This window comes from Rutidosis leptorrhynchoides, chromosome 5 (assembly GCF_046630445.1).
Source record: "Rutidosis leptorrhynchoides isolate AG116_Rl617_1_P2 chromosome 5, CSIRO_AGI_Rlap_v1, whole genome shotgun sequence".
In the NCBI taxonomy this organism is placed as follows: domain Eukaryota; kingdom Viridiplantae; phylum Streptophyta; class Magnoliopsida; order Asterales; family Asteraceae; genus Rutidosis; species Rutidosis leptorrhynchoides.
In genome coordinates this window covers 160279754-160294229 of record NC_092337.1, presented here as the reverse complement: position 1 = coordinate 160294229, position 14476 = coordinate 160279754, and the positions used below count along the sequence as shown (strand labels likewise).

Sequence of the window (14476 nt, the reverse complement as noted above, 5' to 3'; positions counted from 1 at the left end):
GTTGTTGTTGTTGTTGTTGTTGTTGTTGTTGTTGTTGTTGTTTTTGGGCCATTTGTTGTAGTTGCGATTGATGTTGCGATTGTTGGGATAATTGTTGCGATTATTGTTGTAATTGCTGTTGTTGTTGTATTGGTGATTCTTATCACCGTTTTCCTCCCACTTTCTTTTGACTTGCTTCACATTGGCCTCTTCAACAGTCTGTTCTTTAATTCTTTCTTCAATCTGGTTCACTAGTTTGTGAGCCATTCTACATGCCTGTTGTATGGAGGCGGGCTCGTGTGAACTTATATCTTCTTGGATTCTTTCCGGTAATCCTTTCACAAACGCGTCGATCTTCTCTTTCTCATCTTCGAATGCTACCGGACACAATAGGCACAATTCTGTGAATCGTCTTTCGTACGTGGTAATATCAAATCCTTGGGTTCGTAACCCTCTAAGTTCTGTCTTGAGCTTATTGACCTCGGTTCTGGGACGGTACTTCTCGTTCATCAAGTGCTTGAATGCTGACCACGGTAGTGCGTACGTATCGTCTTGTCCCACTTGCTCTAGATAGGTATTCCACCATGTTAACGCAGAACCTGTGAAGGTATGCGTAGCGTACTTCACTTTGTCCTCTTCAGTACACTTACTTATGGCAAACACCGATTCGACCTTCTCGGTCCACCGTTTCAATCCGGTCGGTCCTTCGGTTCCATCAAATTCCAAAGGTTTGCAGGCAGTGAATTCTTTGTAGGTGCATCCTACACGATTTCCTGTACTGCTAGATCCAAGGTTATTGTTGGTATGTAGCGCAGCCTGTACTGCGGCTATGTTTGAAGCTAGAAAAGTACGGAATTCCTCTTCATTCATATTCACGGTGTGTCGAGTAGTCGGTGTCATTTCCTTCAAAATAGTCAAATGGAACAAGTTAATCATACAGAATATTAAGAGTAGTTAATAGTATTTCGTAGCATAATATGAACTCATTTATAAAAGCTTTTTCTTCATATTAGCGTTTTATAAGTTTAAATTCGGGTAGTACCTACCCGTTAAGTTCATACTTAGTAGCTAATATACAATTCAACTACTACAATTCTATATGAAAAACTGATTATAATAATATTTCGCGTTCAAACTTTTACAAAATATTTTACAAACTTACAATATCGCTTATTTTACATATAGCATGAAATATAGCACACAATAAATTTGATACAAGATGGTTGTGAAGATAATTCTAGCTAGTACACAAGTCGTTCAGCAAAGGCAATAAAGACACGTAATTCATACGTCCAGAAACAAGTCATGCATTCTGGTTTTACTAGGATTACTTCCCATCCTTGGTCTTTCAGTAACTTTTAAGAACTATGAGGGCCACATCCCAATTTATTAATATAGAAGGGGTTTAATATTGATTGAGAAATTTTTTTGGGACCATCAACTAATTTATTTGTGCATGAGGGACTAAATTGAGATTTCTATAAATTGAGAGGTTCAAATAATAAAGGAAGAGTTTAAGAGTGAATTCCCAAAATGTATCTTTCAAAGATCTCGTGTTCTGTGTTTCATTCTCCTCTCTATCACCCGCGAATCCAATCTTTCATCATCGCAGTTTTCACCACCATAGCTTTCACCACTACCCGATTTACTCCTTTTTTGTTGTTTTCACCGGAGCTAACACGCCCACTACCACCGTTAGCCGCCGCTGCAAGCCCTAATTTTCTGGTTTCGTGTAGGTGACCGCCGCTGCCGGTGGTCTCCAGGTTACCTTCTGCCGCTTCCATCTTTTCAATTTTGTCTATTCACATTCCGTTTGTGGAATGGATTCTTAACAAAATTGGTCTGTTATATAGATGTTATTTGCAATATATTCATCTCAAACCAGTCAACTTGCATACTAATTATGCTTTTTATTGCCAGGTGTAGTTTTGACTTTAGAATTCAGTTTACCTCCGGCAGGTGGTGACGCACGACCTGTACTATGTTAATAATGGAGAATAATCGATCATTATTGATTCTATACGCCACTGAAACCGGAAACGCGTTAGATGCAGCTGAACGATTAGGTCGTGAAGCTGAAAAACGAAGTTGCCTTGTTCGTATACTTTCACTTGACGAATTTGATCCCGTAAGTTAGGTTTAAAAAAAAAAAAAAAAAATTCGATTATTAATTAATATTATTTAACTTCACGTTGGGAATTTTAACTTTTGATATATAATCCCGCAATGTCTTGGCATGTAAAAAAGTGAAATTTTTTTACATTACGAACATCAGGGCATATACTTACACATATGCACATACATATGTATCTATCTATCTATCTATCCATTAATTAGATGGATATCCATATACACTTGTATACCACTCTGCTGGCCATATCCACTGATTGTTTTGGATCATATTTGCTACTTTGAAATATTTGCTAAGTCTTGCATTGAAAATAGCCCTTTGAGGAATTATATCAGTTAACAGACCTATTGCATCTCATTTATCATGCCACAAAGAAGTATCCAGTCCATTACCTATATTATGATAAACATGATCTTTGATCTCAAGTCCAATAACTTTTTCCCAACTATCTGTACTACCAATTTCTACATTCCAAATACTTTTTCCTTTTAGCTTAACCAAATTGACCCATTTGAACCGCAATGAATCTTCTTGAGCTATAATTGTTCACAATTGTTTGATCAAAAACACTTCATTGCATACTTTAAGGGGTATAATCCCAAAACTACCTTAATCTTTATGGCTTACACACATTTTTCAAATAAATATTAGCCATACCTTTAACCACACCTTCTTGATTCCATAGGAAACCCTTGAATAATTGTATGAATTGATTTTTGTGTGATGATAATATTAGTATTGGCCTGATGTTTTGTGTCTTTTGAAGTTTTGTGTTCAGGAGAGACTTGAAATTTGTTACTCCGTATTAAGTTTGTCGTTATGCAGTTAATCATTTTCATGTATTAGGGTTAGATTGAGCTTCATGTGTTTTTTCCCACATTCTTATATTGTAACGCTTACCATTTATTTTTTACGATTTGCCGGGTCATACGCCATTAGTCGCACTAGTATGTAAATCGTGATTTTTTTTTCTTCTTATATCTATCTTAATCAACGGGTTATGTGTTTCTTTCATGCATTGCTCGTGGACTACACTAGAGCTCCTTACCTTATGAAAAATTTGTAATTTTTGTCGTCTCGACAACTGGACAAGGGGACACCCCAAACCCCATGAAGGTTGGTTCTTTATTATTACTATGAAGTGTCATACAAATACATTTGTTAATGTTTCTCCTTTCTAATTTTGGTAACTCATGTTAAGGCGTTTTGGACATTTCTTTTGCAAAGAAGCTTAAGCCGACAATGGCTAGAAAACACACACTATGCTGTTTTTGGATTAGGGGACTCAGGGTACCAGAAATACAATGTAAGTTATTTTCTTGATAATATTCATGTGTTACAAGTGCCTCATTTTATTATATAACCTGATGATATTATCAAGGCCACAACTCAGGGAGAACTCGCTTGAGACATTTTGGGAGGGCTCACCAACTCGGGGAGTACTCGGATGTTGACAAAGTATCGATTTTGACCGCTTTTTGACCAATTTTGACTGATTTTCCGAGTAATCCTGAGTTTTGACTGATTTTCCTAGTAATGCCGAGTTTTGACCGATTTTATGAGTAATCCCGAGTTTTGACCGAGTTACCGAGTAATCTAGAGTTTTGTCCGAGTTTGACCAAGTACTTGCCGAGTTTGACCGAGTTTAACCTAGTACTTGCCGAGTACTCTCCGAGTTGCAATAACCGAGTACTCGCCTACTGACATTACAACACTAATTATTCTCGTCTGTATTCTTATTTGTTAAAATAAATTATCTTGTAAAATTCTCCTATCTTAAAGAAAGTCTTTTCGTGTGCTTTGTTTGTAATTTTATTTCCCTATTTACCGGTTTGTATATAGTGTCATTTGTACTTAAGGTGTCATATATTGAACCCTATGAAAGATATTCCTACTAGAAACGTAGATACGTTGTGATCTTTATATATTACAATTGTATCATAACTTACATGTTTTCTGGTTTCAGTTTGCGGCTAAAAAGCTTGACAAAAGACTTGCGGATCTTGGGGGAACATCAATAGTTGATAAAGGTTTGGGAGATGATCAACATCCTTCAGGGTATTTTTTTCATTTTTTTAAGCTAGTTAAATCATGATGGATATAAATTAAATAAGAGAACTGAAGGTGCCTCGATTTTCTCCTTGATTTTTATGCAGTTATGAAGGGGCCTTGGACCCCTGGATGTCATCTTTATGGACTATGTTATATAATGTGAATCCACTCCTATTTCCAAAAGGTTTGGATATTTCTATGTCTGATATAAAGATGCTGCATCAACCCAAAGTGGATATCACGTATCTGGATTCCGATAAAGTTTATCCGCAATCTTCCGCGGAAGTTGGTAAGTTAGCCTGTTTTGTCTACTACTATTGTGTTTATATCTAAACTTCCCATCCATTATTGTTTTTTCCTTCAAGGTTGCAAAAATCAGTACTGGGGGATACTCGGTTGGGAATTTTTAGGGAGTACTCGAATGTTGACCAAGATTGACTTTGACCGATTTTGACCGAGGTTTGTTCGATTTTGACCAATTTTCCCAGTTTTGGCCGAGTTTGACCAAGTTTGACCAAATTTGACTAAGAAATCTGAGTAATTGGACCGAGTAATCGGGAGAGTTTTTATGCCGAGTACTCCCGTGTTTTGCAACTCTGAATTTCTCATTGTCCGATTTTATCATTTTTTCTGATATGTGACATTTTCGTTCACAGATCTGAAGTCACTTGAGATGGAACTAGTGAGAGCTCGGTCAGCACTGTCTAGAAAAAAGTCAAATGACAAGAGTAAACCAGACTGTTTTTTGAAAATGGTAATAATGGAATTATCTTCTTTATATATAGATAAACTATGTTTTAGCTTAATTGTGAAAACAGTGAAATTCGCACAATATGTAATTTTTTTTAATCTTGATCTTTGTGCTTACAGTTTTTTATTGATATAGGTGAAAAATCATATGATAAGTAGAGAAGGTTGCGGAAAGGATGTACGTCATTTTGAATTTCAGTCACTTTCATCTGTAAGTATTACAATTGTACTTCACATAGATTTATTTCGTAGTTAATCCTTTATCATTAATTATTGTTATAAAATGTTTTAAATTAAAATAGTCGTTGTACACTGAAACTATGAATTATTAATTTGTTTATTCAGACCATTGATTATGAAGTTGGTGATGTTGTTGAGATTCTCCCTGAACAAAACCCTAAAGCTATAGCTGCATTCATCAAGCGTTGTAATTTAAACCCTGAATCTTATATTACCGTGAGTGATGTTTCTGTACATATTACTTTTATGCCCATGTTTTAAATCTATTTATTTTGCTCGATAGTCGTAAAAAAAGTTTGGATGAAGTTTTAAGTCAGTAAAATTTTTACTGTAATACTATTTTGAACACTGATTTCAGGTCAGAAATAAAGACGAGTATATTAAAGATGGTGCAATCGCGTCAAACGTCCCTATAAAGTTGAAAAGGTTTGTTGAGTTGACTATGGATGTTACGTCAGCTTCACCTAGACGTTATTTCTTTGAGGTAAATTAAACTTACGTAAAATTATATGCGAATTATACGTCGTGTGACACATTTGATTTATTTGATTTATATTTATTTATTTATTTATTATAAATGATTGATTCGTGTAGGTGATGAGTTTTTTTGCTAGTGCTGAACATGAGAAGGAGAGGCTTCAATATTTTGCGTCACCTGAAGGACGAGATGACCTGTATCAATACAATCAGAAAGAACTAAGGACGGTTTTAGAGGTAAATTTGCCGGTCGCTATTGTTATCTTTATTTAACGTGCAATGTACTTTATCAACTTCATAGCTATTATTTTTTATCCCCATATCATTTGACCAATGACCAAATCTTCAACATACCCCATTTATGAGATTCAAAGTGACCGTACAAGTATATTTTCAAGGTTGAAAGAGATGAAGAGGAGTCGGTCAGGAGTCACGACCTTGAAAGGTCGAGTTGGTCGAGATGGATGTTGACAAACGTCGACTTTTAAATATAAATATATCAAATATAAATATCTCAATCATAAATATTTTAAATATAAATTTTTTAAAAATAATTGATAAATGATTTATAAATATATGACGTGCTGTTAGTTTAATTAATTAATATAGGTTTTTTTATTATTAATAGTATTTATATTTAATATTTAATAATGTATCTTTAATGGATAGTATGTAAGTCTGTGTTTTTTCCATCTAAATTTACATTAGAATGAGGCCAAACAAAGTCACTTTTGACTGACGTTGACCCGAACTTTGACCATTGCCTGACTTATTAAACCATTTTCTTCGAATCTGGACAAGCTAGTCACCATACCGCCTCATCGGCCGCCGCAATCGCCATTTGCAACCACGTATATTGTAGATGTTGGTCATGGAAATGTAGTTTTGGATCAAAGCTTGCTAAATATGAAACATTGTATTTTGTTTTGGAATGTATAATGTGTTTTTTTGGGCTTATACTCTAGTTTTCTCACTGTGCAGGTGCTAGACGATTTTCCGTCAGTTAATATGCCGTTTGAGTGGTTAGTACAGTTGACTCCACCCTTAAAAACACGGGCCTTTTCGATTTCTTCATCGCCTTTGGTTCACCCTAATCAGGTACACCTCACAGTCAGCGTAGTTTCATGGACAACTCCTTTCAAGAGGAAACGTAGCGGTCTATGCTCTAATTGGCTAGCTTCACTTGATCCTCACCAAAGTAAGTTTTTATAAGCAATCTCAATATATATTATAGAGTTCGATCAATATATGTGTGTGTGCGTACGTGCGCGCCCGCCCAAGGTTGCACAACTCGAATTTACTCGCCGGGTGTGCATGTGCGGGTGTGCGTGCGCGGGCGCTTGTACGGGCGCGCTGTATTAGTCTTTTTACACCTCTATTAATTTCCAAGAATCAAGGTTGCACAACTCGAAATTACTGGCCGAGTACTCGGTTGTTTGGAGAGCTGCGAGTCGAGTAATCAGACTCGGTCAAACTCAGTCTAAACTCAGTCAAACTCGCTAAAGCTTGTTCAAAACTCTGTCAAAATTCGGGTAAACTTGGGAAATCGGTTAACATCCGAGTACTCCCCCGAGTTGCTGAGTACTTCCTAAAAAGTCATGACCGAGTACTTCCCGAGTAGCGAGATCTCTGAGTCGAGTTATCAAACTCGGTCAAGCTTGGTCAAACTAGGTCAAACTTTAGTAAAACTTAGTCAAAGTTGGTCAAAACTCGGGATTACTTGGAAACTCGGTCAAAACTCAGGTAAACTTTTGAAATCGGTCAAAATGAGTCAAAACGCGGTCAAAATCGGTCGATATCTGCTTACTCCCAGATTTGCCAAGTACTCCTTGTAAAGATCCAACCGCCGAGTAGCGAGATTTGCTACCTTGACAAGAATACGAATTTGTTACTGCCTTTGGTTGATGTAATTTGTGTTTTTGAATAGGATTCTGCATACCAGCATGGTTTCACAAAGGCGCTCTTCCTGCACCCAAACCGTCTCTCCCACTCATTCTTATCGGGCCCGGAACCGGTTGTGCACCTTTTCGTGGATTTATCGAAGAACGCGCCTTACACGAGACTAAATCAACACCAACTTCACCGATTCTTTTTTTCTTCGGGTGTCGAAACGAAGATATTGATTTCTTGTACAGGGATTTCTGGCTTTCACACGCACAAAACGGTGGGGTGCTATCGGAAGAAAAGGGCGGTGGGTTTCACGTTGCTTTTTCAAGAGACCAACCGCAAAAAGTGTACGTTCAACACAAGATGCGTGAACAAAGTGTAAAAGTATGGGAGTTATTGAGTAAAGGGGCTGCGGTGTACGTTGCAGGGTCTTCGAATAATATGCCGGCGGATGTGTTGGCGGCGTTTGAGGAGATTGTGGAGAGAGAAGGCGGCGTGTCGAAAGAAGCTGCCGTAAGGTGGTTGAGGATGTTGGAGAAAGGTGGCAAGTACCATGTTGAAGCATGGGCTTGAGATATGTTACAAGTTATTTATATTTATTAAAATTTGTTTAAGTGGGAGTAGATGAAATTTGACGTTATACAAGATGGGATTATAAAGAACTGTCAAAATAGGAATTTGTTAAAACAAATTGTTCAAGTGATTCAAATTTGTTTATTACCATAAAGTTGGATTCTTCAATGAATTATCACAGATGTGTTCGTTAGAAGAAGTAAATGATGTTACCGAATGTTAGAACATGCTAAAATCATGATTACCTGTTGAATCATACGGAGTACCATTTTAAATTTAAATGATATATCTACTATATATACTGTATTCCCTAAGAAGGGCCAATAGCCTAGTTGGTGAATGACTCACTCTCCCTTATTGGATCAAAAACCATTCTTACCGGGCTCAAATGATCCATTGGTCCTACGCATGCGAAGATTGAAACAATGACAATGCAGGTTCGAATCCCGGGCCTGGCATGCTGTGGGGTAATTGGTGATGGTGTTTCGCCAGGCTCCAGTGGGCTACCGGGGACCGCTGTATGGGTTGACAAAGTCAACACAGGGCTAACATGTCCCTGCCGATACACATGTTTTTTGAAACAATATACTGTATTCCCTGTTTTGAAAAGATTGTGTTTGTTAAGCTTTAACATCCAACCTTGATGAAAGAGTGGTAAAATAGCATTGGGTCATGTAAACCATATGATATTTTGCATCTTTATTTTGTAATTTATAGATTTTGATTGGTTTTGGTAGCAAGGGTGTTTAGCATGTACAGAAAATGAGTGAAGTCAACAACTACGGAGTAATTTGAATATGGATGAATAAAGTGCAATATGATATGAGTAAATATAACAAGAACAAGCAGGGTGGTCAGCCGCGCGTTGCGGCGACCACCCCTCGTTTACGTAAAACCTTTTTGTAGCATCCAATTATATATTCTAATAAAAATATATTGAAGCAAAGCAGTTAACGTAACCTATAAGACAATAATTCGTTTTAGCATATTAAACATTTAATACAATTGCAAAGAAACATAGTGTCATATATTACTATATGGGTTGTAACAAATTAATTATCCTGAACTGTCTAAATTATATGGAGTATTGTATAATATTTTTTTTGAGATGTATCAAATTAATTGTTATAAATAATTACTATATAACACGTAAATAAAATTTTATACACGTAATAAAAATTACTCGGTATAAATTAGAAGAATCATTTAATAAGGTTTGAAAATTTAAGTTAGAAAAAAATGACTCAATTTTGATATAATTTATAATTGCAATTGTAATTGTAATATAATTTGTGTTACACATTAAAGGAATATTTTATTAATAACTCCAAGTCTTTAATTGAAGCAAGGGTATGTAGCTAGTATTAAAAAAAGCTATGTGGGTAGGTTCGAAAAGTTGTGTTGCCGAAAGTATGGCGGTTAGATATTGTTGGAACAAACACAAAAATAGTTTGAGATGAAAAAGAAAAAAAAAACACAAAAAGACAAAAAAGTTACTATTGAAGAATAGTAACTTTGAATTTGCTCAATTGTAATATTATTAATTAATTAACATGCTTATAAAAGAATAAACATAATCTCTCTTTTCTCTTTTATTTATGAAGGTGATCCTCACACATAATTTTTTAATCTATGTACACCTAATTACATATTTTAATCTTAATTATACTTACAATAATAATAATAATAATATAATATAAGTTCAGCTCCCTAGATTAATTTAGGGATATAACTGTAAATTTATAAAATAAAAATGTATATGGATCAAAAAGTAGTGTGTGAGGATCCACTTCTTTTTATTTATAATATATAATTAGCTCCGCTAAAAATATTAAATAATCTAATGGTTGTCCGATTAACCCTTATGCGAGGATGTAAAATGTCCATTTAATTGCTTAGCTAATATTACAAAGTGTTAACCATTCAGGCATAGCCTGGGTGGCCACCAGGACTTCCAATGAAGCAAGATGTCATGGGTTCGATTCCCATCAAGGCAAATACCTTGAGGCGAGCTCCATTTAGTGACTGATTGACTAGAGGATGCTTTGCCTGGTAGCGGTGGAGGCCTGGCTTGCCGTTTACCCGAGGTTTACCAACTAGAGGGGAGCCATTATGGCTCGTCGCTAGGGGGTTCCTCGTAAAAAAAAAAAAAAAAAAAAATTACAAAGTGTCTAATCAGCATTAAACTAAAATTACCTTATAGTCCCTAATTAAAAAAAGAAAATCTTATAAAAAAATCCTCATTCATATTTTTCAAATATGAAATTAAGAAACCCTCTTTTTTTTTTCTTTTTCTTTTTATCTCAATATACCGATTCAACATAAATATTTGATATTATCATCATCTCCGTATTGTTTTCAAAATCTCTCTTTTCAATAAAGCATTTTCACTACTACATTCACCGGTTTTTCGATCACTGGCTCTTCGCCGGTGGTCCGACATCCCCTCCTTTTTATTTGTTCCCTCGTCCCTTTCTCCCTCGTCATCTGGCGTTTGCTGAGTACACGACCATCTACGTTTCTCCCACTGCCAGTTACAGCCGGCCAGGACAGTGGTTTCTACATCCTCCTCTGTAGTTGGTGCCTGTTGTTGAGATCGTTGAAGGTTGTGTTGCTTCGCATCTCATCGAACTTTGCACTTGTTTCATTTTTTGGCCCCTTTCATTTTTTCTCGTAGTGACGTCTTTTTTCATTTGCCTTGCTCTCTCTACGGTTTTTCTTTTTGTTTTGCAGGGTTTGATGTTGAGTAAGTGGGGTGGTAGTCCTGATCGTCCCTGTTTGGTACTCTAGTTATAGTTCGTATAAATGGATGAATATATAAATTTAGTTTAAGTAAAGAAAAAGAATATGCAAATCATGTTTAATACTCTAATCATTCTCTTTTCTTTTTTTACAAACAATAAAATTAAATTAAATGATTTATTTTTCTTTATTTTTTTTATAATTTGAAATATACTAAAGGAGATGGAAAGTTTAGTCCTTCCTTCAGGAAAGGGTGATGATATATACACAACTAATTTTTACAAATACACAACCAAACATGCTTTACAGTGTTGTACAGTACAACACTGTAAAACATGTTTGGTTGTGTATTTGTAAAAATTGGTTGTGTATATATCACTACCCTTCAGGAAACGACATCCCCTCTCCCCACCCCATTTTTCACTTTAATCCTCCCAACTATAACCAACTTGCAAAAAATACATCAAACTTCAGGAGGGTAAAACATAAATTCTTACTTAAAATAAAAACTCCATTCAACCACTTCAACAGCCCGTATCTTTCAGTTCGCCGCGAGTTAAATTTTTTCGATAACACCGTTACACTCGAAATAATTTTATGAACAAAACGAAACTAACTACGTTCGAAACAGACACTTTTTAAAAAACGCTAAACACAACGACTTCTACAACAGCGCTTAACACATTACGTTAAATACACGCATACCGAAAGCCTCGTCACATCGCGCGCGAACCGGATTCAGACTAGTTGTAATGTAATTGTAATGTATGTAATACTCCGTAATTGTATTTTATCTTCTAGAACAAAAATACAACATTTTGTGGGCTAGTTTTTTACACTTTGTTACGGAGTTTTTGTTATCAGCATCATCTTCATCAACAAAAAATGTTATCATCAATGGTGATGTGTTTGAATTGCCCTTGTTCTTCTTACAAACCCTCAATTCTCACTAACTTTCATGCTCAACCACACTCGCAAACCCTAGCATTCTTTAAGTTTACCGTACCAAAGCCCTCAACCGGCGCTAATTTCAGCCATGCTTACACAACATTGAAAAACCCTAAAACTGCCATTGCAGCTACAGCTGAAGCAATTGCAACAGAAACACCACTTAACTCTGAGGTTTCATTTCTAATCATTTATATTAATTTCATCAATTTGTTTCCCTAATTTCTTGTTAATTAGGGCTACCTTTTGACGAATTCTATGCTAATCCCAGTTTTTACAAATTAAATATATTAAATTAAATTAAAAAATTGCATAGAAACGCCTTTTGACTATGATTTACTATTTCGTACCTAATTTAGCTGATTTAGACTGTCGATATTTATCCTGATCTACAAATTGAGTTGTTACTATTCTTTTAGTAGAAATAATCTAACTTAAGACTGGAGTATTTAGTTTAATCTAATGCACTTTGTTGCATTTTTTTTTTTTTTTTGCTTGATCAATGGTTTATTGTAATATTAAAAGTCGAATATAATTGTGTAAAAAATCAAGGGTTAAATGTCTGAAAATGTATCAAACTTTTACCCAAATTTCTAATGCGTGAATCATTGTCAGTTATACAAATTGGTCATTGGGTATGCATAATCTACACAATTTTAGTTAGTTGATTATGTTTGATTTTCCGGTTTAGACTTCGGGGCAGGCTTTTATTGGTTGGGTCAGTTTTAGTTGCAAATAAATGTTACAAGGCTAATAATATCCATGGAGTGTTACACACTATATAAGCAAATTAAGCATGATGAAATCAGTCCATTATACGAACGAAGTAGTTTTGCATAAAAATATCTTCGAGTTTTCTTTTTCACTCACTTGCTTACTTTATTCATTGGGACCTAAACTTTCATTTTCTTGAAGATTCTTCCTCAGTGATTTCGTACCATTTATTAACGAATTTAAAAAGTAGTGTATTAATCAAGATGGAAACACTTTTTTGGGGGGAAATAATTTTTTTTCGTTATTTTGAATTTTTTTTTTCCAGACATTAAGATCACATGAAAATATGAACATTTAAAAAAGATACTTTGTGATAAATGTTATTATTTTGGCGGAAAACGCTCGAAGAAATAAATAATAACATGCATCATGAGTAATGTTTTAAGAAATTTCATACACTTAACCAAAAATGTATAACTCAAATATGCAAAAAACAAAAAAGTAGGGATGGCAAAATGACCCGTACCCGATGGGAAAACCCGAAACCCGTTATAATTGGGCCGGGTCTGATCCGAGTCTGTCGGGTCATGGGCCGGGTATGGGGAAGGTTAAAAAAAACTTTCCGGGTTCGGGTTCGTGTATGGTTTTAGATACAAACCCGTTTACCCGACCCGTATACCCGACCCGTATACCCGTATACTCGGCCCGAAGAATTTTAATACTAATTTTTATGTAAAATTTTAGTATTAGTATTATATTGTTAATGTATGAAATATTTCTCTTATTTGTTTTGAAAACGAGTATAATTTTATTCAATATAATCATATACAACAAGTTTTCGAGATGTGATATCTTATATACTTTGTGTATTTGAATATTTTAGAAACTTTTCAATCAACTTTTTTGTATGTGATATTTTATAATACTTTAAACATGAAGTAGTTAAGTTATTTTTTGATATTTTGTTTTGGTAACTTATTGAAAAATAGATACAGAATGACTAATAAGGTATACCCGTTTACCTGTGGGGAAACCCGAAACCCGATAGTATGTAAGTAAATGGAGACCCGACGGGTTTCGGGCTGGTTTTCTTAATCGGGTTCGGGTATGGGATTACCTAAACCCGACCCAAACCCGACCCGATGCCATCCCTACAAAAAAGGTGTAGAAGGTTTTCCCTATTTGGGCTACTAGGGAGGGCGAGTAATCCGACCTCATACTCTGATGTACGTAGCCCAACAAGATTACTCCCTGGCTTTTACAACTTAAATATGTATAAACTACTATTCAAAAAAGAGAAAATCAGTGTTGATATCTTTTTGTACTGAACCTGTAGAAGCTTGGAGTGGTTGTGAAGCCAATGTCGAAACCTCGACTAGTGTTGAAGTTCATCTGGATGGATAAAAACATCGGGTTAGCCCTTGACCAACTGATTCCAGGATACGGGACTATTCCAGTTAGTCCTTACTATTTTTGGCCCAGAAAAGATGCTTGGGAACAGCTTAAGATCATGCTCGAAACTAAACCATGGATTTCTCAAAAACAGCTCATTATTCTTCTTAATCAGGCTACTGATATCATTAACTTATGGCAACAAAGTGGTGCTGAAACTTGTACGTATGAGTAGTTTGTACCGAGTTATATACATATGAGCTGCGCTTATTGCTTTAGATTGTTGTAAACTTGTTGAAGATGAATCTTTAACTGTAGACCTCATATTGTTCAATCTTTGTGGTAAACTTGTTCAATCTTTGAAATGATCGTTTTATGGTTCACTATCTGCTTAATTACATGCTACTTACAAGTTACCCCACTTACATGTATAAAAATCATGAAACATTATGTGACACCTTTTTTTATTTATTTTTCCCCCCACCAATTTTGGACACCGAGTGAGATATATTGATAATCATTTAGTGGGTTTTTTAGCCATTGACAAAGAAATTACAACGAAGTGAGATGTTTTTAAAACGGAATAAAGGT

General features: G+C 35.3%; 2 protein-coding genes across 3 annotated transcripts; both read left to right on the top strand.

Moving 5' to 3' along the window:
* The first annotated feature begins 1535 nt into the window (after nucleotides 1-1535).
* On the top strand, nucleotides 1536-8308 carry LOC139847131 (NADPH-dependent diflavin oxidoreductase 1-like). 2 transcript variants are annotated; one of them, XM_071836743.1, is made up of 13 exons: nucleotides 1536-1742; nucleotides 1900-2107; nucleotides 3149-3226; nucleotides 3312-3416; nucleotides 4077-4168; nucleotides 4267-4451; nucleotides 4819-4916; nucleotides 5049-5123; nucleotides 5258-5368; nucleotides 5511-5636; nucleotides 5747-5866; nucleotides 6611-6827; nucleotides 7557-8308. In XM_071836743.1, the coding sequence occupies exons 2-13, from the start codon at nucleotides 1961-1963 to the stop codon at nucleotides 8087-8089; spliced, it is 1887 nt and encodes a 628-aa protein (XP_071692844.1). In that variant the 5' UTR covers nucleotides 1536-1742; nucleotides 1900-1960; the 3' UTR covers nucleotides 8090-8308. The 2 variants fall into 2 exon arrangements, with proteins under 2 accessions (XP_071692844.1, XP_071692845.1); XM_071836744.1 differs by lacking the exon at nucleotides 1536-1742 and adding an exon at nucleotides 1744-1819.
* Nucleotides 8309-11663: 3355 nt separating this feature from the next.
* On the top strand, nucleotides 11664-14233 carry LOC139850512 (small ribosomal subunit protein cS23-like). Its single transcript, XM_071840083.1, has 2 exons — nucleotides 11664-11953; nucleotides 13830-14233. The coding sequence occupies exons 1-2, from the start codon at nucleotides 11717-11719 to the stop codon at nucleotides 14118-14120; spliced, it is 528 nt and encodes a 175-aa protein (XP_071696184.1). The 5' UTR covers nucleotides 11664-11716; the 3' UTR covers nucleotides 14121-14233.
* The last annotated feature ends 243 nt before the right edge of the window (nucleotides 14234-14476 follow it).

Coding starts and splice junctions, on each gene's coding strand:
- LOC139847131 (XM_071836743.1), top strand. CDS start 1,961: ATGTTAATAATGGAGAATAATCGATCATTATTGATTCTATACGCCACT. Junction 4,917..5,048: donor CAGACTGTTTTTTGAAAATG/GTAATAATGGAA, acceptor TTATTGATATAG/GTGAAAAATCATATGATAAG. Junction 5,369..5,510: donor ACCCTGAATCTTATATTACC/GTGAGTGATGTT, acceptor CACTGATTTCAG/GTCAGAAATAAAGACGAGTA.
- LOC139850512 (XM_071840083.1), top strand. CDS start 11,717: ATGTTATCATCAATGGTGATGTGTTTGAATTGCCCTTGTTCTTCTTAC. Junction 11,954..13,829: donor AAACACCACTTAACTCTGAG/GTTTCATTTCTA, acceptor CTGAACCTGTAG/AAGCTTGGAGTGGTTGTGAA.